General features: G+C 41.4%; 1 protein-coding gene across 1 annotated transcript; it reads left to right on the top strand.

The window, feature by feature from the left end:
- Positions 1 to 43: 43 nt before the first annotated feature.
- Positions 44 to 27,352, top strand: ALAS2 (5'-aminolevulinate synthase 2). Its single transcript, XM_061410267.1, has 11 exons — positions 44 to 243; positions 5,683 to 5,878; positions 6,535 to 6,657; positions 7,500 to 7,610; positions 9,919 to 10,141; positions 10,700 to 10,884; positions 13,461 to 13,640; positions 16,149 to 16,313; positions 16,860 to 17,128; positions 22,512 to 22,674; positions 27,070 to 27,352. Exons 2-11 carry the CDS (start codon positions 5,698 to 5,700, stop codon positions 27,231 to 27,233), a joined length of 1,764 nt encoding a protein of 587 aa, XP_061266251.1. The 5' UTR covers positions 44 to 243; positions 5,683 to 5,697; the 3' UTR covers positions 27,234 to 27,352.
- Positions 27,353 to 27,392: the final 40 nt, after the last annotated feature.

The raw sequence follows: 27,392 nt of genomic DNA, 5'->3' as shown, positions 1-27,392 counted from the left end.
CCAGAGGGAGAAGAAAAAGAAAATAAAGAGGGGATAGCTGGTACTGGGTGAGGGGGGAGGCAAGAGGGGACTACATTGAGTTTTATCTCTAACAAGGGCCTGAGATACCTTTGGGGCCAATGCAGGGCCAGGCCAGCAGAAGGCGGGGTGGGTGGAGCTGAGCCAAGGGAGAAGGGATAAAAACCAGGTCCTGACTCACAGCACCCAACCTGTCGTTCGTTCGTCCTCAGTGCAGGGCAACAGGTAAGTGTTGCTTTCAGCGTGGTGCCTTCTTTCTTGGTTTGCTTGCCCACCTCATGGCTGTATAGGCTGACCTTCTGACCTGACTAGATCTGGCTTTGTTTCTTAGAACCTATCCCTCTGTCATTTTCTTTCCCACACCTGATGTCTCTTCCTGTCTTTCCCTGTTTTCATCTTCCTTTTGTCAATTTTCCCTCTTGTTTCCCCTTCTTTGTTAGTTTACAAGATCACTCACTTTACTTCATCACTCTCTGACGCTCTAGTTTTCTCTTATTTTTCCTTTACTCTGGCTCCTTCTTGCTTGGCAGACAGCAGAGCCCAATGGATCAAAGTTTAGAGGGAAAGAGGTAGGGAGAGAAAACAGAGTTAATGTGGTGTGATGGGAATAATGAATTGAAGGGAGAGATTTGAAGGAATTGAGAGATGAATAATTACCAGAAATAAGGGGAGACAGTGGGAGAATTCTGTGTCACTAAAAGGGCCCTATGCTGAAAGTCAATAGATTTGTTTTCTCACCCTAATTTACTGTGAGGCAAATCATTCACCCTTTGCAAAAGAGAGCTTGCCCTATGATTTCCACAACCTCATCTAAGTTTGATTTTGTGGTCTTCTAAATTTTTCTGTTTCTAAGAATTTCCTATTCTGATTCCAGGAATCTAAAATTCTCAGTGCTTCTTCTGTGATGGGGAGAGGGTACTAGGTAGGAAATTAAAGTCTGATGCTTCCAATTCTTGAAGAAAAGTGACCATATCCCTTCCAGACTTAACTGATTCTTTCAAAGCAGACTGCAAAGGGGACAGAAGGGTCAAGGAAAAAAGCAATGAATGGTTTCTGGCTCTCTGCTGGGGTAGAGTTATGGTTAGCCCCTCTGATCTCTGGTACTATAGATTGGCTGCTGACACAAGAGAGGATTTTAAGGTTTAGGGAAGATCTAGTAATGCTGTATAACTTAGGCTCAAATTTCACCATTATCACTTTGAGTGAAAGCATTGCTCTAAGAAGACCCCAGCAAAGATTGTTGCTTAAGTTTTTAAATGATGGAATGAATGAATGAATGTTCATCAGTGTCTGTAATTCCACTTCAGTTAGAAATCTGTTCCTATGATAAAGGCATTGGTTACAGCTCAAAATCAAACGTCCTAGAAAGGGACCTGGATTAATAGGAGAGTGGATTAATGTGTGGAGTCAGGCTCTCAGTCAGGAAAATATGTAGTAATATTTTAATCATAGATCCATAGTGGTTAAGTTAGTAGGCTCTGGAACCAGATTGTGTGTGTGTGTGTGTGTGTGCACGCACATGTTCAGTCATGTCCAGCTTTTTGTGATCACATAGAGTAGCCCACCAGGCTCCTCTGTCCATGGAATTTTCCAGGCAAGAAAAACTGGAATTGGTTTCCATTTCCTTCTCCAGGGGATTTTCCCAACCCAGGGATCAAACCCACATCTCTTGCATCTCCTGCATTAGCGGGCAGATTCTTTACCACTGAGCCACCTGGGAAGCCCCCTGGAACCAGATTGACTAGGTTCAAATCCTGGTTCTACTACTTAGTAGCTCTGTGACATGGACAGGTTACTTAATCTTTTGGGGCCTCAGTTCCTCATCTTTGAAATAAAGTTGATATTAGTTTATACCTGACAGGATTGTCATGAGGATTAAATAAGTCAATGTATGTGAAGCATTTACAAAGGGGTCTGACACAGTGAGAACTCTGAGAGTGTTTGACTGTTAGAATCAGATGGAATCTATGGAGTTATCTAGTCCAATGTCTGTGGAAAAACTGAGGCCCAGAGGAGAAAAGTGCAGGGTTCAATTTCATATAGTAAATTGTAACAGAATAAGGACAAGAATCAGGATTGAGACAAGAGCCAGCTTTCCAGACCTGTTCTGGTATATTTATGATTTTAATTCCCTTGGCTATACCTTCCTTTTCCCTATACAGAAAATGTGGAATCTAGGATCTAGGATCTCTAATCTAAGATCTATAAACTCTACAGCACCCTATTTTTCTACAGTGAAGTCACCCCTTGATGTTATCATTTCTGCTCTAAAGCCAACCAGACCATCCTTCTTTTTCATGTGTTTTTTTTTTTTTCTTCTGTGAGTAGCCTGACGTGGCTTAGAGACCCTGGCTTAGAGAGCTCAGGCTTGAGCCCCCAGCACTGCCCTGGAGGCCAGGACTAGCCTGGTGTGCTGGTGTGCAGGCCTTGCTCTCCCAGCATGGGCCCTGTCCAGCCAGATCACCAATAAACCCTTAACCATACCTGCAAAAAAAAAAAAAAATAGATAACACTTTTTCAGTATTTACTGTTGGATAGGTACTCTTCTATATAATTTATATAGATTATTTTACTACATCTTGACAACATCCCTGTGAATTTGAGTATTCTTGTTATTATCTACATTTTAAAGATATAAGATGTAGAGCATAAGCATGACTTTTCTAATACCCCAGGGCTAGTGAGTAGTAGAGCAAGGATTCAAATGCAAGTAATCTAGCAGGCTGTGTTCTTAATACCCTTAATTGCCTAAAATACTTCTTTGATTAGATTTTACTCACTCCAATCTCAGGATAGGTAGTAAGATAGAATGGAAACAGAGCCCAAGGTAACTACACTACAAGATAACGGGTCATAAAGATGGACAGACAGAGTAAGACAGAACAAATTCCAGGAAAGGACCATCAGAACAGAGAAACTGGAACTGAAGCTTGAAAGAGCTTGATAATTCAACAAATTCCGAGAAGTAGACTATATTTCCCAGGTCTTGAGTATATATCATGGCTAAAAGCCTGTTAGAGGTGATGTGTGTATTGAACTTCTGCTTTTATTCTGGGGGTGGGATTCACCATCATCCCAAGGCAGGACTGGACTTTGCTTTCAATATTGGGGTATTTTCTTCACATTACATACCCCAAAGTGGTCATTATTGTCGTTAATGTTGGGGAAAGGAATTTGCAGGAGCCTGGGACCTGATCATCTCTTTTGCCTGCCTCTCCCTTGGCCATTCAACCCCCCTCACCACCAGTAGCCAGGGCAGCCCCAGCCAGATGCACAGACATGATTCTAGAAAGGAACTCCTTTTCTCCCCCACACCCTAGTCTCAGCTTGGGGAGTGGTCAGACCCAAAATGTGATAAACTCTGACAGCCTTATCTGTGGTCTGCAGGCTCAGCCCCAAGCACTTTAGCCTTTGCAGGCAGGCAGGAGAAGGGAAACTCATATATCCAGATATGAGGGAGGCATCAAATTCAATTCATTACCTACCATATGAGGTAGACATAAATATCTTAAATTTGACTACTGATGAAAGTTGAGGCCAAAGAGGGGAAGTAACTTTCCAAGTATGTCCAACAAGGAGTTAGAGAGCTGGAACTGAAATAAGAAAAGCTAACATTTTCTTTTAGAAATTTTCCCAAAATCTTAACATAGGTTTCATTTAGTCTTTTCAATACCACTTGGCCTTTCCCAATTTCAAGATCCATATACCCTACTCCATACACCAACTTATGCTCTTATGACAGCCTGTGAGAGTTGGAGGGAGGATACTCTGCAATGGAACAAGGGAAAGAGGTTGCTTTGTGAGTTAGGAGGAGGGCATTTGCTCTGTGAGATCTAGAAGGGAGGGGTTTTGCTCAGTAAGAGATGAAGGATATTGCCATATAACAACATGGCATGAGCTCCTCCTGTTCACTTGTCCCTCACAATATAAGGCCTTAAATAGTAGAGGTGTTATTGGGTTCTACTCAGTAGCTCTCCTGGTGGTGGCAGGCCCTTAGTCTTCAAACATTCCTCCATCTTTCCCCCATTTTCCAGTCCCATATTTTGGCTCACTCTCTGATGCTGGATGCTGTCCTTTTTCTTTTAATCTACTTCTCCATTTTGTTATCTGTAGCTTTTTTTCTTTTTATATCTCTCATTCCTCCCTCATCCCAACCCCCAACTCACCTTAGCCACCTCTCTGTCTCTATCTTTTGATCTTGTCTCTACTCCCTTCCCCCTGTCACTCAGTCTCACTCTTGTCTCTCTCAGTAGGGAGGGCCAATTCCTCTTCCCCTAACCATTCTTTGTTCTTCTCCATCTCCACAGTCTCTGATAGAATTTCTCCTTTACCTTTGTGCTGATTGACTCTCTGTCCCTGTTGGATTCTCTCCTCTCCTGCTCTCAGTTTTCTGAGTCTTTGTATATTTCTGCATGCTTCTTGATTTTTGCCTCATATCCCTTTTTTGTCCTTCTGTCTATCTGTTTCTAACTCTACTTCTGCTCTGTTACTCAATGCCTCTCCTCTACCCTTTTCCTCTCCTCTCTTGTCTTCTCTTTCATTCTCTTTGTCTCATCTCAGTCTCTTTCCCTGCCTCCTTTATTTTCCATCATCCTCTTGTCCTCTGTTTTTTGGATCAGTCATCTTCTTCCTGTTCTTATCTCTACCTGTCCCCTTTCCTTCTGACTTTGATCTTTCTCTCTCCTGCAATTTCTATTGTTCTAACTCCAACACTACCATTGCACCTTTGTTTTCTATTACTTTCTGCCTTTTATCTTTCTTAACTTTTCATTTCTTATGACTCTTTCCATATTCTTTTCCCTCTGAATTCCTGCTCATTCATTAATATACTCCCAAATTCAATAAACATTTATTGAATAAATATTTAATAAATTCAATAAATACTTATTTAAATTCAATAAATATTTATTGAATAAATTTTAATAAAATATTCGATGAATATCTGTTTTAGCCTCTGCCTCTTTCATTCACAAATAGATGCTTCCCAGATCCCTTGGGGCTTGGCTTGTTTTCATCTACATCTCTATTTGTGCTTTTCCAAAATCCAGGAGTAAATCCAAAGATAGTAATATACCAGTCTGGTGGGACATGTACCCTTTCATTCTATTTCCTGAATCTACTTAAATTGGTACCTGTGGCCTCAAGCTTGTCTCTCTGGCTGGGCCTGCTTAGGAAAGACTCCTAGCCAAGCCTCAGGAGCCCTGGTCATTGGCATCTGTCTGCATTAGCAGGTTGAATCTTCATTTAGCTGAGGCCAATATTCTTTGAAAGAGTCTTAGCCTTAAGTGTTGATCAAAATGTTGGTGGGTTGTCAAGTCTTTTCCTGCCACACACAACATACTTCAGTGATCCTTACCATCACAGAGTAGGTCAGTAGCCAAGTCTAAAACAATCAGAATTCAGGCTTTCTCACCTCCAGTGGGAACTCATTTCTTTACCTCTTTGGTCTAATGATAAGTTTCCTATTTCTTCCTCTCAGATGCCCCATTGGTACATTTTTAAGATTGGGAAATTTCTTACCCTGAAATAACAGTAAAGACATTTCTGGGGAGGGGAGCAAGCATCAGGTGAGAAGCTAAAGGCAAAGTATCAAACATAAGAATGACTCTTGGCTTTTGGCCAGGCCTTCATAGTAGAATCTCATCTCTTTCATATCTTATGCAGAACTTCAGGCTCAAGATGGTGACAGCAGCCATGTTGCTACAGCGTTGCCCAGTGCTTATCCGGAGCCCCACAGGCCTCCTGGGCAAGATGATTAAGACTCACCAGTTCCTGTTTGGTATTGGACGTTGTCCCATTCTGGCCACCCAAGGACCAAGTTTTTCTCAAATCCACCTTAAGGCAACCAAGGCTGGAGGGGGTAAGAAGTCACTTCTGACAAATGGGGGAAAATGTCTGGGCCCTAGAGATAAGACTCCAAGTCATACTGGTCATCACTACCTAATAACTGGGAGGGTTCATGTGAAAAGTGTCAACGAAGAATAAGCTGGCCTAAAAATACACCTCACTTCTGACTTACGTCAGTATCTCTAAAAAGAGTCTCATTCTCATGCCCCTCACATTCTATATACTCCAGTCATGCTGAAACTACTTAAAATTGTCTGGATTATCATTTTAAGTTTCTATGTCTTTGCTCTTGTCAAATGACTCTGTCCCATTATCTTTTCCAGAGCATCTCAAACTCCTCATATAACACTTAACTTGGACACCATCTCTTCTATGAAGCCTGCCTAGACTTTCAGCCTGTCCAATTCCAATTCTGGGTCATGTCTCTTCCCTATTCTAGCCCATGTCTTCCTTCCAATCCCAGCACTGTTCATAATGTGTCTTCAGTAATGTGCCATTCCCAACAACTTAGGAACTCCCTTAGCACAGGGACCAGATACATCCATCTTTGTGACTCTACCATAGCCTGAGATATAGCTTTTAATTATAGTACATCTCAGTGACCATTGTTAAATTTACAGCTAGAAACTTGTAGCTAGAAATTCACTACCACTTACTCTCTTTGCATAGATTCTCCATCTTGGGCCAAGAGCCACTGTCCCTTCATGCTGTTGGAACTCCAGGATGGGAAGAGTAAAATTGTGCAAAAAGCAGCCCCAGAAGTCCAGGAAGATGTGAAGACTTTCAAGACAGGTTGGAGTTAACTTCCACCTCATCTAACATCTAACTTAATGCTTGATTTCATTTTATCATGGTCCTGAGCTAGGCTAATCCAAAGGCAACTGGTACAGATTCCATGATGGAAGTCCAGTCTTTTCTAGGAGAACTACAGTAGGCAATAGCTTAAACTGTGCACTGAAATTCACCCTCCCCAACACATATGCATACTTCTATAACTTTTAGCTATTAGTCTAAAATGAGCCCACTAGAGTTCTGCCTGCTCTCTCCCAAGTGACTAAATGGATTCCAACAGGCTGGGCTCCCACATATAAGCAACACTACTCTCTGACAGTCTGGATTTGCATGAAAGAGTAAGTTTTGGAAGTAGGTACATTCTTTAGATGAGTATTGAGGTCAGGTCAATTCAATTGGTACAAACCATTCAAGATAATCACACTTGAGAATTGGCTATACTGTCGACATCTTTCACAGAACTTTGTGGGATATAATTAAGAGTAAAATTTTCAAAATTGAATTCTAATGACTTTCAGAAAAGAAGAGTAAGGGACACTATCCTGCATCTACCTTCCAAGTGCAAGACTCAGCATTGCTGCTCCAGTTATCTTACCCAAGGGAAAGTCCTAGTGAAGAAAAGTGTAATTCACCTTATGGGTGGTTTCATGATATATAAGTCTCCACTTGGGAAATGAGAAAAAGCTTACTTTTCAAAATATTTCTTATCTGTGTACAAGGCTTCTCTACTTCCTAACCTTGAATTTATATATGTTGTATTGACTTTAAAGAGGACAGCACATGCTTTCTTTCCCTCCCCCCCCCCTCTTTTCATGGCCAATGGATCCCATACTCCCTCTCAGACTTGCCCACCTCTCTGGCCTCAACCAGCCTGAAGAAGACATTCTCCAGTCCCCAAGAGCCAGAGAAAAATTCGGAGAAGGTCACACACCTGATTCAGAACAACATGGCTGGTGAGTTTGCTGAGATGGAAGTCAAAGGGGTTGGAATATGGAAGGAATGTTGAAATGCTGTGCACTGACACAGCAGAGGAAATGGCAAAGAATCACTTTAGAGCCCAGGGGAGTCTGAGTTTAAATTTTAATGCTGGCACTTGCTGGATCTGCATGCTTTGGAAAGTAAGTCATTTCCTTGCAGTGAGATTTTAATACCTCAACAAGTTATTACAGGAAGAAAATAAAATTACACTTACAGAAGTGCCTCAAACTTGTTATGAAGCTTCATTAAATATTAGATGTATTCCTATCATTTTTTCTCCATGCTTCCCTCAGAAACACTCATCCTTCACAGAGAACTTTTCCCCTTGTCTTGTGTGTGTTTATAATAATTTTTCATAACAGAATTCATTTTATTTTCCCAATACAAAATGAATATAAAGAGGGAAATTTAAATCAGAGCTCCACCATCCACCATTAATTTTCTTCTTATATTTTTTCTAGATATTTCCCTATGACTAAACACACACATACAAAACTACACTTCCCTCCACATACATGTTTTTATTAGAAATGTGATCTCATTCCACCTTGAGTTTGCTGTTGTTCTTTGTTCATTTAACAATATGTCATGAGCATTATTCCATGTCCCTAAACATAGAGCTGCATAATAATTATAAATGATTGAAATGTGTTCTGTAGCATGAATGCAACATCATTTAATCAACCAAGCATCTTCATGTAATTATACCAATTTTTTGTGTGTATTCTTCCACTTTATATTGTATGTTGGTTTTACATACATATAAATGTAATAGATTGCTAATAGAACTTTCCACATAGGATAACATATCTCCACAAAGATAACATATAGTATTCTTAGACTATATATGGCTAAACTAGAAACTAGTTAGCTATTCCTCAATTGGCTTGCTTCCAGTTTTTTCTCTTACAAACAGTGGTGCAACAAACATCCTTGAATGTACCTCTTCATGTAGATAGGTAAATGTTTCTCTACAATAGACACTAAGAGGTGGAAATCTCAGGATGTGAAGGTGTACACATTTTCAATATTAATAAATATTGCCAATTGGTCCTCCAAAGTGGTGTACTAATTATCAAAAAGAATCCATATTCTCACACACTCTCCAGCACTTGATAGTATCAAAGTTTTAAATCTTTATCAAATTTGATCAGTGAAAACTTGTTTTTGTAGTTGACTTTCCCTGATTAAGCATCTTTTTACTACATTTGTTGAATGGTCTGGTTATATTCTTTGCCCACTTTTCTATTGGGTTAAAATTTTACATAGTAATTTTCAGAGTTTCCAAAACATAAATTCTGGATATCAGGTTTTATGCTAAACATGCTGCAAATATTTCCCCAGGTATGTCAGCATGTGCATTCTAAAAACTCTTGGTACATATTTCCAAACATCCCTACAGCAAAGATGTTACTAATGTACACTCCTACCATATAAGTTGCCATCTGTAACAATCATGATTTCTGTCTCATGGATAGAGTTCTGGAGTTTAACAAGCCTAGTGGCATACATTATATTTCAATTCTAAAAATAAGGTTGCTCCATTTTGTAGTGGTTAAAGAATTAGGCTCTTCCTCATCTGTAAAATGGAGATGCTAATAGAACTTTCCACATAGGATTATTATAAAGAATAAATGAAATAATATCTATAAAGTTACTAAGAGAGGGTGTTACATGTAATAGGCACTTATTAAATGTTGGCTACAATAATAATATTTAAAATTATTATTCTTACTACTACTACTATACTACTATATTACAATAGTCACAATAATAGTACTATGTGCCAGATATTAGCTTGGATGTATTACATTCTGTTTGTCATCAGATGGTCATAATTCTGTGATAAAGATATTATTAGTCCCATTTTATAGGTGAGAAAATTAAGACTAAGAGGATTCATGACTTGCCAATATTACACAACTAGGAAGTAGCAAAACTATGACTAGAACTAGACCCATCAACACTCTTTCCACTGAAACTTGAGGTGGTACTTCTGGAAGGAGGGTGCCATACTAACCTTGGGAAAAGAGATGAGGCCATGCAAGGGTTAGGAGGCCTGAGTGAATGTATAATAAGTGAATGAGTCAGTGAGTAAGCAAAGGGATGGTTGAATTAAATAGTAGAGCATTAATGTGACCCAGTAAGTTAATGACTGATCAAATAAATTAATAAATGGAAAGAGAACTGGAGAACTCCAAATCAATTGCATTAAATAAAATATTGACTAGCCAAGAAGTAATTTAAAATAAATTCTTTTCATCCCCATCTCTACTCCCACAGGAGACCATGTCTTTGGTTATGACCAGTTTTTTAGGGACAAAATCATGGAGAAGAAACAGGACCACACCTATCGTGTTTTCAAGACTGTGAATCGCTGGGCTGATGCATACCCCTTTGCTGAACACTTCTTTGAGGCATCTGTGGCCTCAAAGGATGTGTCTGTCTGGTGCAGTAATGACTACCTGGGCATGAGCCGGCACCCTCGGGTCTTGCAAGCCACACAGTGAGTAGTAGGGTCTGAGCCATGATGAGCCCACAGGGAGATATCCAGAGAAGAGCCAAAGCCACATATAGAAGGAAAAGGCAGAGCTGATGGTGGAAACCTGGGTTCCACCCAACACCCCTTTTGTCTCAAGGTCTTTCAACAAATCTAATCCTTGGACAGGAACTAAGTCAACAAGCCTAGTTATCCAAACTCTTTGGTGTCCAGTGCTACAAAGGAGAGGATGAGAAATCGAACAAGTTGCACTCTCCATGAGTTCTTACTCTGGCTACAGAATAAGTATTACCAGAGATGGTATTCAACCTTCTCTAAAAGATCTTCCAAGCTAATCAAGACCAATCTAGCTTCTCCTTCTCTCCCTGAGTGCTTTCAGCCTAAGAAGGAAGGTCCATTTCTCCCCATTGCCCCTATACCGACCTCTACTTTGTCATATAGGACACAACTCATAGAGAATCACTAAGTTAATATTGACCCCTATCAAGGAAGAGAAATCTACACAGTTTCTCAGTATCTGACAAGAGTTTCTTCTCCTTGCTTCCCCTGTTTTCTCCTGGCCAGAGAGATCCTGCAGCGCCATGGAGCTGGAGCTGGTGGCACCCGCAACATCTCGGGTACCAGTAAGTTCCATGTCGAGCTGGAGCAAGAGCTGGCTGAGCTGCACCAGAAGGACTCAGCCCTGCTCTTCTCTTCCTGCTTTGTGGCCAATGACTCCACTCTCTTCACCTTGGCCAAGATCTTGCCAGGTAAGCCCAGAGCCAAAACTTTGTTCAGGGCTAGTATCCTGCATCCAGGCTTACTGTCTCCATCAGCCCTTCCCTGTCTTCTGAGTTCACTTGCTCCCATTGCTCTTTGTTCTTACCCACCCTGCATACCCTCAACACTGTATGACTGTATCCTAACCTCACTGAAAGGTAACATCACAAATTTGTCATTTCCCAACTCAATTGCACTCAACACTTATAAATAGTCCTTTTATATCCCTATATCAGCTTTTTCAAACTTTCTTTCCCCTTCTAAAACCTGTGGCTATCTCCTCCTTCACTCTTAGCAAATAATCTCACATCTTACAACACAAATAAAACAGAAGCCACCAAACAGGAGGTCCTTTAACTTATAGCCCCTAAACCCACAAATTCACCTCACTGCTCATCTACCCTTTTTCATTCTCTCTCCTGCCTAAAGCTAATCTCTTCACTTGTACACCAGATCTCATCTGAATCCCATCTTCCCATTCTCCCATCCTCTAACCAGTAGCATCCTCAACTCATGTGCCTATCAATTCTTCCATCATAGCCCAATCCCAGATAAATGCAACTCTCCACCTTCTCTATGTCAATACTGGTATTACATAATTACTTAGATGGGAGCCACTAATAATTCATGGTCCCCAAGCTCTACCGTCTTCTATTCTTTCTGGCAATCCTGTTTCCATAGTCAGCCCTCCAAGTCTCCAAGGAAATTTTGCCAAACCCCATTCTCGCCAAGGAAATTTTGCCAAACCCCATTCTCTTCAGCTCTCTTACACCTCCACCTCACCTCCACTCACAGCAGATTACTTTGTCTCCTACCACACAGAAAACAGAAGACCCTAGGCAGCAATGTCCTCAACTTCTTGCCTCAAACTACCTATAAACTCATGAGCATTCTCACATGGCCTCTTTTCATTCCTTATCTCCTATCACAGTAGAAGAGGTGCCATTTTTCTTGTTGACTAATTCTTACATTGGCACTCTGTGTGTCCTCTACCTCATCAGGAATCTTGATCTATGAGTTCCCTCTCTCCCTCATGTATCTTTAGCCTCTCCTGCTCTTTAAACATGTTGAAGTCTCTTGCATCTCAAAAAAAAATTTTATTCCTCTTCACTCTCTAGTTACTCCCATACTGTCCCCTCCTTATAACAGGCAAACTGCTTGAGAAAAGTCTCCACACTTGCTACACATTTCCTCACTTCTTGAAAAAATTTCAGCACACTATAAACATCTCTACTGCTTCTTAGAAACTTTCTTCAAGACCACACATAACCCCAACTCAAGCCAATATCTTTGGAAATGTCTTCAGTAAACTCCTTCAGCCATTAGAATTCAACTTCTTTTCATTTCTTCTGCCACCATCCTAAGACCAGCATCATTTTCCTGACTTTACCTTTGCCTTCCTACAACATATTATTCACAAGAACCAGATGATATTTTAAAAATAAAAGCCTATCTTTGTTATTCCTCTGCCCTTTAATAGATTCCCACTTCCCTTCTCTTTATCATGCCTTCTAAAGCCTTCAATAATCTGGCCTCTACCTACCTCTTCAAATTCATCTTTTGACACCTCTCCTCACATTCTTTCATTCAGTAATATACTAATTCACATATTCATTCACTCACTTAAAATTCAGTAATTCTGTTTGGTTTTTTTTTTTAATCCGTTCATTAAAAAAGGTTTGCTTAACATCTCCTGTACACTTAGCCTTAATCTGGGTACCAGAAACAGAAAGATAAAAAGCTGTGATCCCTGCTCCCAAGAAACTTCCAGTCTACTTATCTTTCATAGCAGGTTCTCCAGGAAGTCATGCCTGATTTCCACAGGTAGAAGTGATCCCTTACTCTAATATAAGGCCACAGTTCCTTGATGTCAGTGCAGGTTCAGGGGCCCAGGAATCAATTCCATCCACCAATTTCCCATCTCTACTTGTTCTCCCACTATTGTCCAGTAAAAAGCCCTGGATTCCTCAGGTCCTAGACAAAAGTCTCCCCTTCTTTAGACTTAGCTTCCTCACTTGTACATTAAAGTGACTAGATTCCATGGTCACCAATTGCCTTTCTAGCTCTGACTTGTTATAAGGTTATGATTCAAATTGTGAAAGTCTAAGTATCTACCCTGTAATTATAAGCAGAGGTATACTATCTGGAAAAGGTGAGGTTTCATCTAAATCAGGAAGAATATATCATTAGTCCAAGTTAGCAAACATTCCCTCCGACAAATTCCTTTCTAAGGCTTAATCTTGGTGTCTGGGAATAGGAACGTAAGCCCTATTCTCAGGAAACTCTAGAGCATTCTTGGGAAATTTAAATTTCTTCCACCCCAAGAATCAAAGTCCAAGCCAGGGTTAAAATGCCTGGAGAGAAGAGTGTAGGGGTCAGAATTTCAGGGCAGAGGAGTTCTTCCAAGAGAGGAAGAGGTGTTACAAAGGCTTCCGGAGGAGGGAGAAGCTGAGCAGAGGCTTCATATGGAGGAAAAGATTAGCTCTTTGCTCCTGCCAAGTCAGTCTTGAAGTTGAAATGTGACTACTTGGATAGAAGCTTAAGCATTATGCATCTGGTTCTTCAGGGTGTGAGATTTACTCAGATGCAGGCAACCATGCTTCCATGATCCAAGGTATCCGCAACAGTGGAGCAGCTAAGTTTGTCTTCAGGCACAATGATCCTGACCACCTGAAGAAACTTCTAAAGAAGTCCAACCCTGAGACACCCAAAATCGTGGCCTTCGAGACTGTTCACTCCATGGATGGTAAGTGTATGTGTGAGTGTATGTTTACTAACATTGGTCTCACAAAAACTATGATGATAATGATAATAGCTAACATTTATAGAATGCTTATTATGTACCAAGCAAAATTATTAGTATTTCACATGTATTAATTCACTTAATCTTCACAACAATTCTGAGGTAAATGTTATTATGAGGAAAACTGAGACACCAAGAAGTGAAGTGACTTGCCCAAGGTCACATAGACAGTAAATGCCAAAGGATGGAGAGAGCTATTATACTGATTTCAAAGGTTAAGAAACTGAAGTGCAGAGAGAGTACCCAAATTACCTTGGCTGGCTCAGTAAACTGGTGCCAAAGTGTATATCTGAACCCTAGGATGTATGAGTCCAATTCCTTCATACAATGCTCCTTCCATTAGAAATGATGTGCAGATCAATCATCCCAGTGTCTGGTTCCTGCAGCATAAATTTTCACAAACCAGTTCCTGGGAGATTTTTTAGGGTCCAATATGTAGCACTGGAATCAAAACAGGTTTTCAAGTCAGATCTTGGTTCAAATCCTACCTTTAGCACTTACCAGCTCAGTGACCTTGAGTAACTCTTTAACTCTCTAAACTTCAACTTTCCTCAAGGTAAAATATCTGATCAAAAGAGATGATGGAAGACATTCTATTTATCATGATCTAAGTAGAAATAAATCACCTTTATCATCCTACCTCTTTCCTTTCCCTAACTGAAACAATGCTCAAATCATTGTATTGCTGTCCCTCTTAGGCAGAAATCATCTATTTTAGGCATAATCTTCTGGGTTTATTAAAGCAAAGAGATCCTCAATTCATTTTAATCTGTCACTTTTCCAAGTGAAACAAAGGAGAGTCCACTGTACTCTCAGATTTAGCCAGTGTAAGTGCCATCACATCAAGTAATGGTGATGCACAAGCTTTTGAACCAAACTATCCATGTTCAAATCCCAGCATTACAACTTACTAGCTTGGACAAGTTTCTTAATTGCTGTGTGTCAATTGCCTTATCTTTAAAAATTGAGATGATAATTAATGGAGTAGCTGAGAATATTTAAGTGAGTGAATATATATAAAAACTTATTGTCATGCCCTTGTCCACATTTCTACAACCAGCAATGATCATATTTCTACCACTGAGACTACTTTAAATCATTATTTCTGTAGTGAAAACCAGAAATAATGAATGTTAGGACCATTCTACTTCCTTACATTTGCAAATGAATGGTTCTTTATTTAGTGAATGGTGGAAACCCTGCTGAAACTGTCAATTTAGGGCTGAATTCCTCTCATTGAAATGATGTTTGAACCATTACACTGTCCTCTTAGTCTTGGACTCCAACTCTTGTGGTTTTCTCCCCTCCTATTGTCCCACCAGTGGCTCACAAACTTTAATCCTAGCCTGGAGTCCCTGTTCCCACATGAAGAAGTTTCTGTTGTGTTCCACTTCCCTGCACCATTAGTTTCCAGGAATGGGGAATGACAGATGTATGGGTTCTTGTATATGTAGAGTGATCACAATATCTATGCATGAAATTCACAGACATTTGAAGACCTTATAAACAATTATCAGCATAGAATAACAGGGGAAAATGGTAAATCTGCATGGAAAATGTACAGGAACATACAGATTACTTCTATTTCACTTTCATTCAATACATTGAGCCTGAGTCTATGGGAGGGTACCCTCAGGTAACAAAATTGACAGGTTGAGAAAAAAATATTTCCCACAGAGACAGAAAAGATAGAGGCACAAAAAAACTCAGAAAGAGACAGAGATACAGAGAAAAAAGTCTAAAGTCAGAAAGGTAGACATGAAGGGATACAAACAATAAGAGAGAACAGAAGTGAGAGAGGAAGGTGAGTGAGGGAAGGAGGGATATAGACACTACCAAAGAGACAGAGGAAGTGGGGAGAGGAGAGAGGAAAAACAAAGACAGAGATAGAAAATAGAGACACAGAAACAAATTTGGAAATAGTCATAAAAAGAGACTGGCAAAAAGTCATAAACACAGAAATATGGAAGACCAGTGAAAAAACAATATTGACACAGCTGACAACAACACTTGGCAGACAGGGTGAGTGAGATCTGAAAACATTAACCTGGAGCAAAAGGAGAATTTTTTTTTAATTTATTTAAACAAAGGCATCATATAGGCTAGTGCCAATACTTGATGGAAATACACAGACTTGTGGTGGGGCGGGGGTGGGGAGGCAGAGAGAGGCTGGCAAATAGCATAAGCAAGAGGACAGATATCATCAGAATGAAGTAAAAATAGAAAGAAAAGTAAGCCTTAATCACAGGCTGGGGAAAATGCACACATACACAACTTGGGTGGGAGTAGGGTGAACTCAGTCGACACATATGAAGAAGTCTGGCATAGCCCCAACTAAGGGTGCACACCCTCCTCCTTTCCCAACCTATAGTTGTTATGCGCCACAAATTCCATGCTGGAGATGGAGCTGGAGAAGGGTTATGATCTACCTCTATTCATGGCTTTGCTCAGGTGCCATCTGTCCCCTTGAGGAATTGTGTGATGTGGCCCACCAGTATGGGGCTCTGACCTTCGTGGATGAAGTTCATGCTGTAGGACTGTATGGGTCCCGGGGTGCTGGGATTGGGGAGCGTGATGGAATTATGCACAAGATTGACATCATCTCTGGAACTCTTGGTAAGTGAGTCCCTTGGGTTACCCTTATATACAATCCAGAAAGGAAGTCCCTAGAAGAACTTTTTCTTCCTTCTCCACAAAGTTGCAAAGGCTATTTGGGTAGAATTTATGACCCAGGCTATAGAACATTTGGATTCTCTCCTCCCACTCCCATATCACTGCAAAATTGCTGACAAAGTCTGGGAGGATTTTTTGAGAAGACCCCTGAGCTGGGCCAAATTACTAAGTTCAATTCATTGGGTGGAGTTGTGGATCAAAACTCCTTCCCCATCCCAGTTCCAAGCTCCATTTAGCTCTACTTTTGGATCTAACCAGTTGAAGGTCCCCACCCAGCTCCCGCATATCTAGTCATTACACATGGCAGGGCTTACAAGTCCTACCTCAAAGCAGCATAACTATCAGCTCTGTCTGCTTGTCACAGACAAGAAAGATGATAAGGGAGTCTGGAGCTCCAGCTTCTAGTGTACTGCCTTGAGTTACCCTGTTCCTCAGGGGGCTGATAATAGGATCTGTGCATAACCTCCTCATTCTCCTCCTTGTCTCCAGGCAAAGCCTTTGGCTGTGTGGGTGGCTACATTGCCAGCACCCGTGACTTGGTGGACATGGTACGTTCCTATGCTGCTGGCTTCATCTTCACCACTTCACTGCCTCCCATGGTGCTCTCTGGGGCTCTGGAATCCGTGCGACTGCTCAAAGGAGAGGAGGGCCAAGCCCTGAGGAGGGCCCACCAACGCAATGTCAAGCACATGCGTCAGCTACTAATGGACAGGGGCCTTCCTGTCATTCCATGCCCCAGCCACATCATCCCCATTCGGGTGAGAGTCCCACATTCCCCATTGCCTTCTCCACCATCTCTCCTGGGAGCCTTCCCACAACCAGCAAACTGAAACCTGTTCCTGTCAGCTGTTTCCTTGTTAACCAACCTCCTTATCATCAGTTTTCTTTCCCTTTTGGAAAATTATCAGTCATTCTGGATTAACTAGTCTTTTTTTTTTTTAACATTAGTTATTATCTCATGCTTAGTAGACTGTACTGTTCCTTGGGCTAATGCAGTGTTCCTTTGAAAGACTACTTTTGCAAATATGTTTAATTAACCCAGTGACAACACTCCAGAAGTCACTTGGGGTTTTATCTTCTTACTCAGAACTACCCTAAATTAACATAGCTAGGTATGCTTCTTCTGCAAACAGATTCAAGACAAGGTCCCTAGAAGCACTTCTACCCCCTTTAATTTTTAAATTGAAGTATAGTTGACTTGGGGCTTTTCTGGTAGCTCAGCTGGTAAAAAAGCTACCTCCACTGCAGGAGACCCCAGTTCGATTGCTGGGTCTGGAAGTTCCCCTAAAGAAGGGATAAGCTACCCACTTCAGCATTCTTGGGCTTCCCTGGTGGCTTAGATGGTAAAGAATCTGGGTGCAATGAGGGAGACCTGGGTTCAGTCCCTGAATTGGGAAGATGCCCTGGAGGAGGGGGCATGGCAACCCACTCCAGTATTGTTGCCTGGAGAATCCCAATGGGCAGAGGAGCCTGGCGGGCTACAGCCCATGGGGTCATAAATAACTGGACAAAACTGAGCTAATAAGCACAGCATAGCATATAGTTGACTTACAATATTGTGTTAGTTTCAAGTGTACAGAAAAGTGATTCAGTTACATATTTTTTTCAGATTATTTTCCATTAATTCACTGTGTTATATAGTAAATCCTTGTTGCTTATCTATTTTATGGGTAGTAACTTTTATCTGTTAATCCCATCAGTTCAGTTCAGTTCAGTCACTCAGTAGTGCCTCTTTGCTATTCCATGGACTGCAGCATGCCAGGCTTCCCTATCCATCACCAACTCCTGGAGCTTACTCAAACTCACGTCCATTGAGTGGTGATGCCATCCAACCATCTCATCCTCAGTCATCCGCTTCTCCTCCCACCTTTAATCTTTCCCAGCATCAGAGTCTTTTCAATAGACTCAGTTCTTCGCATCAAGTGGCCAAAGTATTGGAGTTTCAGGTTCAGCATCAGTTCTTCCAATGAATATTCAGGACTGATTTCCTCTAGGATGGCCTGGTCGGATCTCCTTGCTGTCCAAAGGACTCTCAAGAGTCTTCCTCAACACCACAGTTTGAAAGCATCAATTCTTTGGCATTCAGCTTTCTTTATAGTCCAACTCTCACATTCATTCATGACTACTGGAAAAACCAAAGCTTTGACTAGACGCACCTTTATTGGCAAAGTGATCTCTCTGCTTTTTAACATGCTGCCTAGGTTGGTCACAGCTTTTCTTCCAAGGAGCAAGCATCTTTTAATTTCATGGCTACAGTCACCATCTGCAGCGATTTTGGAGCCCCCAAAAATAAAGTTTGTCACTGTTTCCATTGTTTCCCCATCTATTTGCCATAAAGTCATGGGACCAGATGCTAAGATCTTAGTTTTATGAAAGTTGAGTTTTAAACCAAATTTTTCACTCTCCTCTTTCACTTTCATCAAGAGGCTCTTTAGTTCTTTTTTGTTTTCTGCCATAAGGGTGGTGCCATCTGCATATCTGAGGTGACTGATATTTCTCCTGGCAATCTTGATTCCAGCTTGTTCTTCATCCAGCCCAGCATTTATACAGCCTTGACTTACTCCTTTCCTGATTTGGAGCCAATCTGTTGTTCCATGTCCAGATCTAACTGTTGCTTCTTGACCTGCATACAGATTTCTCAGAAGGCAGGTCAGGTAATCTGCTTTTCCCATCTCTTAAATAATTTTCCACAGTTTATTGTGATCCACACAGTCAAAGGCTTTGGTGTAATCAATAAAGCAGAAGAAGATGTTTTTCTGGAACTGTCTCACTTTTTCAATGATCCAACAGATGTTGGCAATTTGATCTCTGGTTTCTCTGCCTTTTCTAAATCCAGCTTGAAAATCTAGAAGTTTATGGTTCACATACTGTTGAAGCCTTGCTTGAAGAATTTTGAGCATTACGTTTTTAGTGTGTGAGTTAAGTGCAATTGTGCAGTAGTTTGAGGATTCTTTGGCAATGCTTTTTTGGGGGATTGGAATGAAAACTGACATTTTCCAGTCCTGTGGCCACTGCTGAGTTTTCCAAATTTGCTGACATATTGAGTGCAGCAGTTTCACAGCATCATCTTTTAGGATTTGAAATAGCTCGACTGGAATTCCATCACCTCCACTAGCGTTGTTCATAGTGATGCATCCTAAGGCCCACTTGACCTCACATTCCAGGATGTCTGGCTCCAGGAGAGTGATCTGGGTTGTGAAGTGATTATCTGAGTTGTGAGGATCTTTTTTGTATAGTTCTGTATATTCTTGCCACCTCTTCTTAATGTCTTCTGCTTCTGTTAGGTCCATACCACTTCTGTCCTTTGTTGTGCCCATCTTTGCATAAAAGAGTCCCTTGATAGCTCTAATTTTCTTGAAAAGATCTCTAGTTTTTCACATTCTATTGTTTTCCTCTATTTCTTTGCATTGATCACTGAAGAAGCCTTTTTTAATCTCTCCTTGCTCTTCTTTGGAACTCTTCATTCAAATGGGTATATCTTTCCTTTTCTCCTTTGCCTTTCACATCTCTTCGTTTCACAGCTATTTGTAAGGCTTCCTCAGACAACCATTTTGCCTGTTTGAATTTCTTTTTCTTGGGGATGGTCTTGATCCCTGTCTCCTGTACAATGTCATGAACTTCCATCCATAGTTCTTCAGGCACTCTGTCTATCATATCTAATCCTTTGAATCTATTTCTCACCTCCAATGTATAATTGTAAGGGATTTGATTTAGGTCATACTTGAATGGTCTAGTGGTTTTCCCCACTTTCTTCCATATAAGTCTGAATTTGGCAATAAGGAGTTCATGATCTGAGCCACAGTCAGCTCCTGGTCTTGTTTTTGCTGCCTGCATAGAGCTTCTCCATCTTTGCCTGCAAACCATATAATCAATCTGATTTCGCTGTTGACCATCTGGTGATGTCCGTGTGTAGAGTCTTCTCTTGTGTTGTTGGAAGAGGGTGTTTGCTATGACCAGTGTGTTCTCTTGGCAAAACTCTATTAGCCTTTGCCGTGCTTCAATCTGTCCTCCAAGGCCAAATTTGCCTGTTACTCCACGTGTATTTTGACTTCCTACTTTTGCATTCCAGTCCCCTATAATGAAAATGACAACTTTTTTGGGTGTTCATTCTAGGTCTTGTGGTCTTCATAGAACCATTCAACTTCAGCTTCTTCAGCATTACTGGTTGGGGCATAGACTTGGATTACTGTGATATTGAATGCTTTGCATTGGAAATGAACAGAGATCATTCTGTTGTTTTGGGGATTGCATTCAAGTACTGAATTTTGGGCTTTTTTGTTGACTATGATGGCTACTCCATTTCTTCTAAGGGATTCTTGCCCACAGTAGTAGATATAATGGTCATCTGAGTTAAATTCACCCATTTAGTTTTAGTCCATTTTAGTTCGCTGATTCCTAAAATGTTGATGTTCACTCTTGTCATCTCCTGTTTGACCACTTCCAATTTGCCTTGATTCATGGACCTAACATTCCCTGTTCCTATGCAATGTTGTTGTTTACAGCGTTCGACTTTACTTCCATCACCAGTCACATCCACAACTGGGTGTTGTTTTCGCTTTGGCTCCATCTCTTCATTCTTTCTGGAGTTGTTTCTCCACTGATCTCCAGTAGCATAATTGGGCACCTACCGACCTGGGAAGTTCATCTTTCAGTGCCCTATCTTTTTGCCTTTTCCTACTGTTCATGGGGTTTTCAAGGCAAAAAAACTGAAGTGGTTTGCCATTCCCTTCTCCAGTAGACCATGTTTTGTCAGAACTCTCCACAATGACACGTACGTCTTGGGTGGCCCTACACAGCATGGCTCATGGTTTCATTGAGTTAGACAATGCTGTGATCCATGTGATCAGATTGGTTAATTTTCTGTGAGTTTGGTTTTCATGCTGTCTGCCCTCTGATGGAGAAGTATAAGCTTCTGGAAGCTTCCTGATGGGACAGACTGACTGAGGGGGAAATGGAGTCTTGTTCTGATGGGTGGGGCCATGCTCAGTAAATCTTTAATCCAATTTTCTGTTGATTGGCAGGGCTGTGTTCCCTCCCTATCATTCACATACTCCTAATTTATCCCTCCCTTATACCTCATTGTTGTTGTTTAGTCACAAAGTCATGTCTAACCAACTCTTGTGACCCCATGGACCATAGACTGCCATAGACTTCTCTATCCATGGGATTTCTCAGGCAAGAATACTGGAGTGGGTTGTTATTTCCTTCTCCAGGGAATCTTCCCAACCCAGTGATCAAACCCAAGTCTCCTGTATTAGCAGGCAGATTCTTTATGACTGAGCCACCTGGGAAGCCCCTCTTTCCCCTTAGGCATCCATAAGTTTATTTTCTGAGTATGTTTCTGTTTTGGTTATAGATTCATTTGTATTATTTTTTAAGATTCCACATATAAGTGATATATTTGTCTTTCTCTGTCTGACTCACTTCACTTAGTATAATATTCACTAGGTCCATCCATGTTTCCACAAATGAAAATATTTCACTTCTTTGTGGCTAATATTCAATTTTATGCATGTATGCACATATGTATGGAGAAGGCAATGGCACCCCACTCCAGTACTCTTCCCTGGAAAATCCCATGGATGGAGGAGCCTGGTAGGCTGCAGTCCATGGGGTCGCTAAGAGTCAGACACGACTGAGAGACTTCACTTTCACTTTTCACTTTTATGCATTGGAGAAGGAAATGGCAACCACTCCAGTGTTCTTGCCTGGAGAATCCCAGGGACGGGGGAGCCTGGTGGGCTGCCATCTATGGAGTCGCACAGAGTCGGACATGACTGAAGCGACTTAGCAGCAGCAGCAGCAGCACATATGTATGTGTGTGTGTGTGTATACACACATACACACCCCACATGTTCTTAAACCAATTATGTGTTGATGGGAACTTGAGTTGTTTCCATGTCTTGGCTATTGTAAGTAGAGTTGTGAACATTGGGATGCATGTATCTTAAGTCAGATTGCTGCCACTGAGAAACTCCTTGATAAGAGATTCTAGACCTGCCACTGACTAAGACGCTTATGAAAATATATGCCCCCAAGTTCAGTGGAGTTCCTTGATCTGATTCCCTCCACCTACTTAATAGAGCTAGCAATAGTGGGGTCAGGGGAGCAGATACTGACAAGCTTTTCTCCTGGGTCCAGGTGGGTGATGCAGTGCTGAACACCAGGATCTGTGATCTCCTGCTCTCCAAGTATGGCATCTATGTGCAGGCCATCAACTACCCAACTGTCCCCCGGGGTGAGGAGCTGCTGCGCTTGGCACCCTCCCCCCACCACAGCCCTCAGATGATGGAAGACTTTGTGGGTAAGTCCTCAACATGGGGACACCTATTCCCTGGTGGCTCAGAGGTTAAAGCATCTGCCTCCAATGTGGGAGACCTGGGTTCGATCCCTGGGTCAGGAAGATCCCCTGGAGAAGGAAATGGCAACCCATTCCAGTATTCTTGCTTGGAGAATCTCATGGATGGAGAAGCCTGGTAGGCTACAGTCCACGGGGTCCCAAAGAGTCGGACACAACTGAGCGACTTCTCTTTCCTTTCTTTTCTTTCCTTTCCTTTCCTCAACATGGGTGTCTACAGCACTCTTCTTTCCTTCAGCCTCATTATCTTAAGAAGACAATGGATGCCGTTCAGTTTAAAAATATATTTCTGAAACATCTATTATGTGCTAGACCCTATACTGGGGTCATAAATGAATAAGAAACAGTTCCTGTACTCATAGGGCTTCAGTTTGGTTGAGGAGACCATAGCAGACTCAAACAATGACTTCAAGGAGTGATTGAAGTTCAACAGAGAGAATGCATGGGGGAGTTGTAGGAGCAGAAGAGGGGCCTGGCTTCAGGACAGGCTTCTTAGTGGAGGTGACAACCTGAGCTGAGTCTTGCAAAGGGTTGTGGTATTGGACCAAGAGAAGAAAGAGGATGCAGAAGAGATATTCCCAGTAGAAGCAAGAGCATGGAGAAAGACAAGTAAGAGAATCAGAAGTAGGCTTGGACATATCAAGGACAAGCAAATATTACTGGAATGTAGGAAAGTAAGAATGGAATAAGGTAGGGGAGTGTTTACCTATGAATCTGCAAAGACAACACACAGTTTGGAGGCTTGTAGAACTGAATAGCTTGGGTTTTATCCTTAAGGTGCCCAATTCACCTGAAGTTTACTGGATTCCTTCTGGGTACAGGGCCAGCATAGAGCAGGTTCTTATTCTAGGTCTGTTGGGTGAAAGACACATAGGCAGTTGATGGCATAGCAAAGGAGACAGATATAAACACGGGTGGTACTGGTCCAGTGTGGTGAGCTCCAGTACTCTGGGAGCTAAAAGGAGAGTGTTCATTTATGGCTAGAGAAGGTAAGAAGGGTGAAATTAAGTAGGCTTCATAGGTAAGGAAATCCTTCTGCTGTACCTTGAAGTATCTGTGGTATGGTGTAAGAAGGATATTTCAGAACAAGGGAATTTGATAAGCATAGACCTAGAAATAGGAAAGCAGAGGGCATACATTAGCTACAGCATTTTGTTTGTCTGGAGCATAGGCAGAATGAGAGTACTAGGAAAACAAGACAGGTAGACGCCATACATTCATTCATTTAAAAGCATCAAATAATGCTAGCCAACACTTATTAAGTATTTACCATGTGTGAAGAACTGTTCTAAATACTTTACATGTATTAACTCATCTAATCCTCATGGGGTAGACATGGTATTATTAGCATTTCCATTTTATATATATAGAAACTGAGGTATCAAAACATATAAAAAACTGGTCCAAAGTGACATAGCCACTAGGTTTGAACTGGAGAATCTGCATCTACCTCCATGCTCATACCACTAGGTCTCATGCCACATACCATCTCTGAGCTAATGATCTAGACTTCTGGACCTCTTGCTCAGCCTTCTTTGTGCTAGGCTTCAATTATAGAGCTTTTAGTATTCTCAGTTCTCTAAGTGTCCACTTATGCTGGGCTTTTGCAGGAAAGAAATATGAGAGGCATTCACCATGACTCCACCAGTCAGCCCTTAAAAGTTATAGCCAACCCATCATGAAATCTTGCAAATGTTCTCTACAATCTCTCTCAAATCTCATTTCTCCAGTGCTACTTTTTAAATCCATGTCAATGTGATTTCTTCCTAACTAATTTTCCTGCTTTTCTCTAATCCTTTATCCATACTGACCATCAGAGGGATTTTTCTAAAAATCTGATCATATAGCTCCCTAGTTTAAATCTCTTCATAGTTCCCTACTGTCTAGACTAGAGCAGTGGTCTCCAAGGTGAGGTATGCAAGATCATCCATAGGGTAAGGGGATTTATTAGAATTGTATATTTACTTTTTGTCTTAAAAAATAGGAAATTAAGCATTACCTATACTGATCTCTAATATATAGACTGACAATTATATATGTATGTATTATATAAAAAATACATACATTGGAGGTAGGTATTAGAACTTTTGTACTAATAAGATGTATAGCCCCCAAACTGGAGACACTGGCCTGGAGAATAGTCAAACCTCCTTGGCATAGCATTCAATGCCTTCAACATGGTGATCTCTATGCTTTCTCTTCTTCCCCACATTCATTTTATTTCTCCAGCTACTCTGAATGACTTACAGTTCCCTTACTTAGCTCTAGCCTCTTACCCCTGGGATTTTGTTAATGATGCTTCCTTCTGAGTGGAATGCCTTCCTTCATCCCTTACTCTGACTTACCTCTTTTCATCTTCTAGATGTAATCAGGCATTTTTCATTCATTCTTTCAACACATAGTTATCAAGTACCTACTGTGTGCTAGATACTGTTCCAGGTGCTGGGGATTCAGTACTAAACAAAACAGATACAAAATCTCTATCCTTCTGGAGCTTACATACTAGTAGGAGATAATAGAAAAAGGAACACTTAAAAATAAGTGCAAATTAAATAGCATGGTAATTCTAAGCATTTATGGGGGAAAATATAGCAGGAAAAAGGGGATAGAAAGTGCTGGGGGCGGGTACATGGGCTAGCTTGGAGAGGAAGGTTGAAGCCTTAAATAGAGTGCTATGTGTAGAGACCACCAAAGTGACACTTGAGCAAAGATATAAAGGAAGTGAAGGAGTCAGCTGGGAAGAAATCTAAGAAAAGAGCATCCCAGGCAGAGAGAACACCCTAAAACAGGTAAGACCCTAACATAGCAGTATTCCTCTTGTATTTGAATAAGTAGATGAGTATGGATGGAATGGTGTGAATTAGAGGGAAAGAGAGAGAAAAGTGAGGAGGAGCAATATGGACCAGACGGTGTAGGGTACTGCAGGCCACTGGAAGGGTTATGGCTTTAACTCTGAAAGTGAAAGAAAAGTGAAGTCGCTCAGTCATGTCCAACTCTTTGCGACCCCGTGGACTGTAGCCTACCACGCCCCTCCGTCCATGGGATTTTCCAGGCAAGAGTACTGGAGTAGGTTGCCATTTCCTTCTCCAGAGGATCTTCCTGACCCAGGGATCGAACCCGGGTCTCCCACATTGTAGGCAGACGCTTTACTGTCTGAGCCACCAGGGAACTCTGAAATAGAAAGCCTTCAGAAGGATTTAAGCAGATGAGTAACATATCTGAATCTGATTCAGGTTTCAAGAGTTTCTCTGACTTCTATGTTGAGAATAGACTGAAAGAGTGGGAGCAGGGAGATCCATTAGGGGGCTATTGTGATATTCCAGGTTAAGAAATAATGGTGACAAAAGAAGGGATTAAAACTCCCAAGCCATTGGATGTCACATAGCAAATAATTTGCTTTTTAATAAAAAATCTTCAGAATTAAAAAATGAAAAACATATGATGGTGGCTCAGACCTGAGGATAGCATTGGTGGTAAGAAGTGGTCAGATTTTGAAGGTAGAACCAATGGTTTTTGCTAATAGACTGGATGTGTCATAGGAGAGAAAGAGAAAAATAAAGGATAGCTCAAATATTTTTGTACTGAGCAACTGGCATTGCCACCAACTGAGATGGTTAACGCTGAAAGTAAGGTAGACTTGGTGGAGGGTAGGGAGATCAGTATTACTGCTCAGTTGTGCTCATGTTAAGTTACAGATGCCTATTAGATATCCAGGTGAAGATACAGAAAGGTGGATATACAAGTCTAGAATTCAGGAAAGAGCTTTGGGCTAGATATGAAAATTTCAGAATCACCAGCATATACATGGTTTTTAAAGCCATGAAACTAGATGAGATCACACAGGGAGTAAGCATGAAAAAAGAGCCAGGGACAGAGCCCTGGGACACAGCTGAGGTACTTCTGGCAGAGAGATCAGATTCTGTCCTCTGGGCTCCCCACTCCCTCTAGGAAAAACCCCTGCCCCAGGCTCCCAGGTCACAATACTGATGACACTGTGTGTTTACTGTCAGTGTCATCTTCCTCACCAGGCTGAGTTTCCAAGTAGATGGATTCACTTCTTGAGTTACACCATGTCATGTACTTATGAAGTGGTTCAGGCCAGGCCAGTACAGCTTCAAATTATGTCACATGAGTGCTTCTCAAACTTTTATATATCACAGCACCCATACACAAATGGTAATATTCACATCACACAAAGGAGCAAACTAACGAGGCTATTTCTAGTTCTGAGATATCTCAAAGGGTTGAGGGGATCAATATCTTGGCACATCTGTAATGTGGCACAGGGATTAAGACATACTCTAACCAATTATTTCCCTCCCTTCCCCTCATCACCTTCAGAGAAGCTGCTAGAAGCCTGGACTGAGGTGGGACTCCCCCTCCAGGATATATCTATAGCTGCCTGCAATTTCTGCCGCCGTCCTGTACACTTCGAGCTCATGAGTGAGTGGGAACGTTCCTACTTTGGGAACATGGGGCCCCAGTATGTCACCACTTATGCCTAAGAAACCAGCTGCTTTGGATCCCCACTCCACCTGCACTTCACTTGAAGCTGGGCTGCCTCCTGTCCTCTGCTTTGTGTGCCTTTAGCTGACTTGAGACTGAAAATAAAGAGCAAAGTGTAGCATTTGTAGCTCTTTGTTTGACAGAGAACAGATAACTGC

The sequence above is a fragment of the Bos javanicus genome, chromosome X (assembly GCF_032452875.1).
Source record: "Bos javanicus breed banteng chromosome X, ARS-OSU_banteng_1.0, whole genome shotgun sequence".
NCBI classification, from domain to species: Eukaryota; Metazoa; Chordata; class Mammalia; order Artiodactyla; family Bovidae; genus Bos; species Bos javanicus.
The sequence above is the reverse complement of the archived record's forward strand: the minus strand, read 5'-3'. Positions and strand labels throughout refer to the sequence as shown.

What these genes read in the sequence shown, in the direction of transcription:
- ALAS2 (XM_061410267.1), top strand. Translation starts at nt 5,698, where the DNA reads ATGGTGACAGCAGCCATGTTGCTACAGCGTTGCCCAGTGCTTATCCGG. An exon ending in GGCAACCAAGGCTGGAGGGG is followed by an intron (nt 5,879 to 6,534) that starts GTAAGAAGTCAC and finishes CTCTTTGCATAG; the next exon opens with ATTCTCCATCTTGGGCCAAG. An exon ending in GCCACATCATCCCCATTCGG is followed by an intron (nt 17,129 to 22,511) that starts GTGAGAGTCCCA and finishes TCCTGGGTCCAG; the next exon opens with GTGGGTGATGCAGTGCTGAA.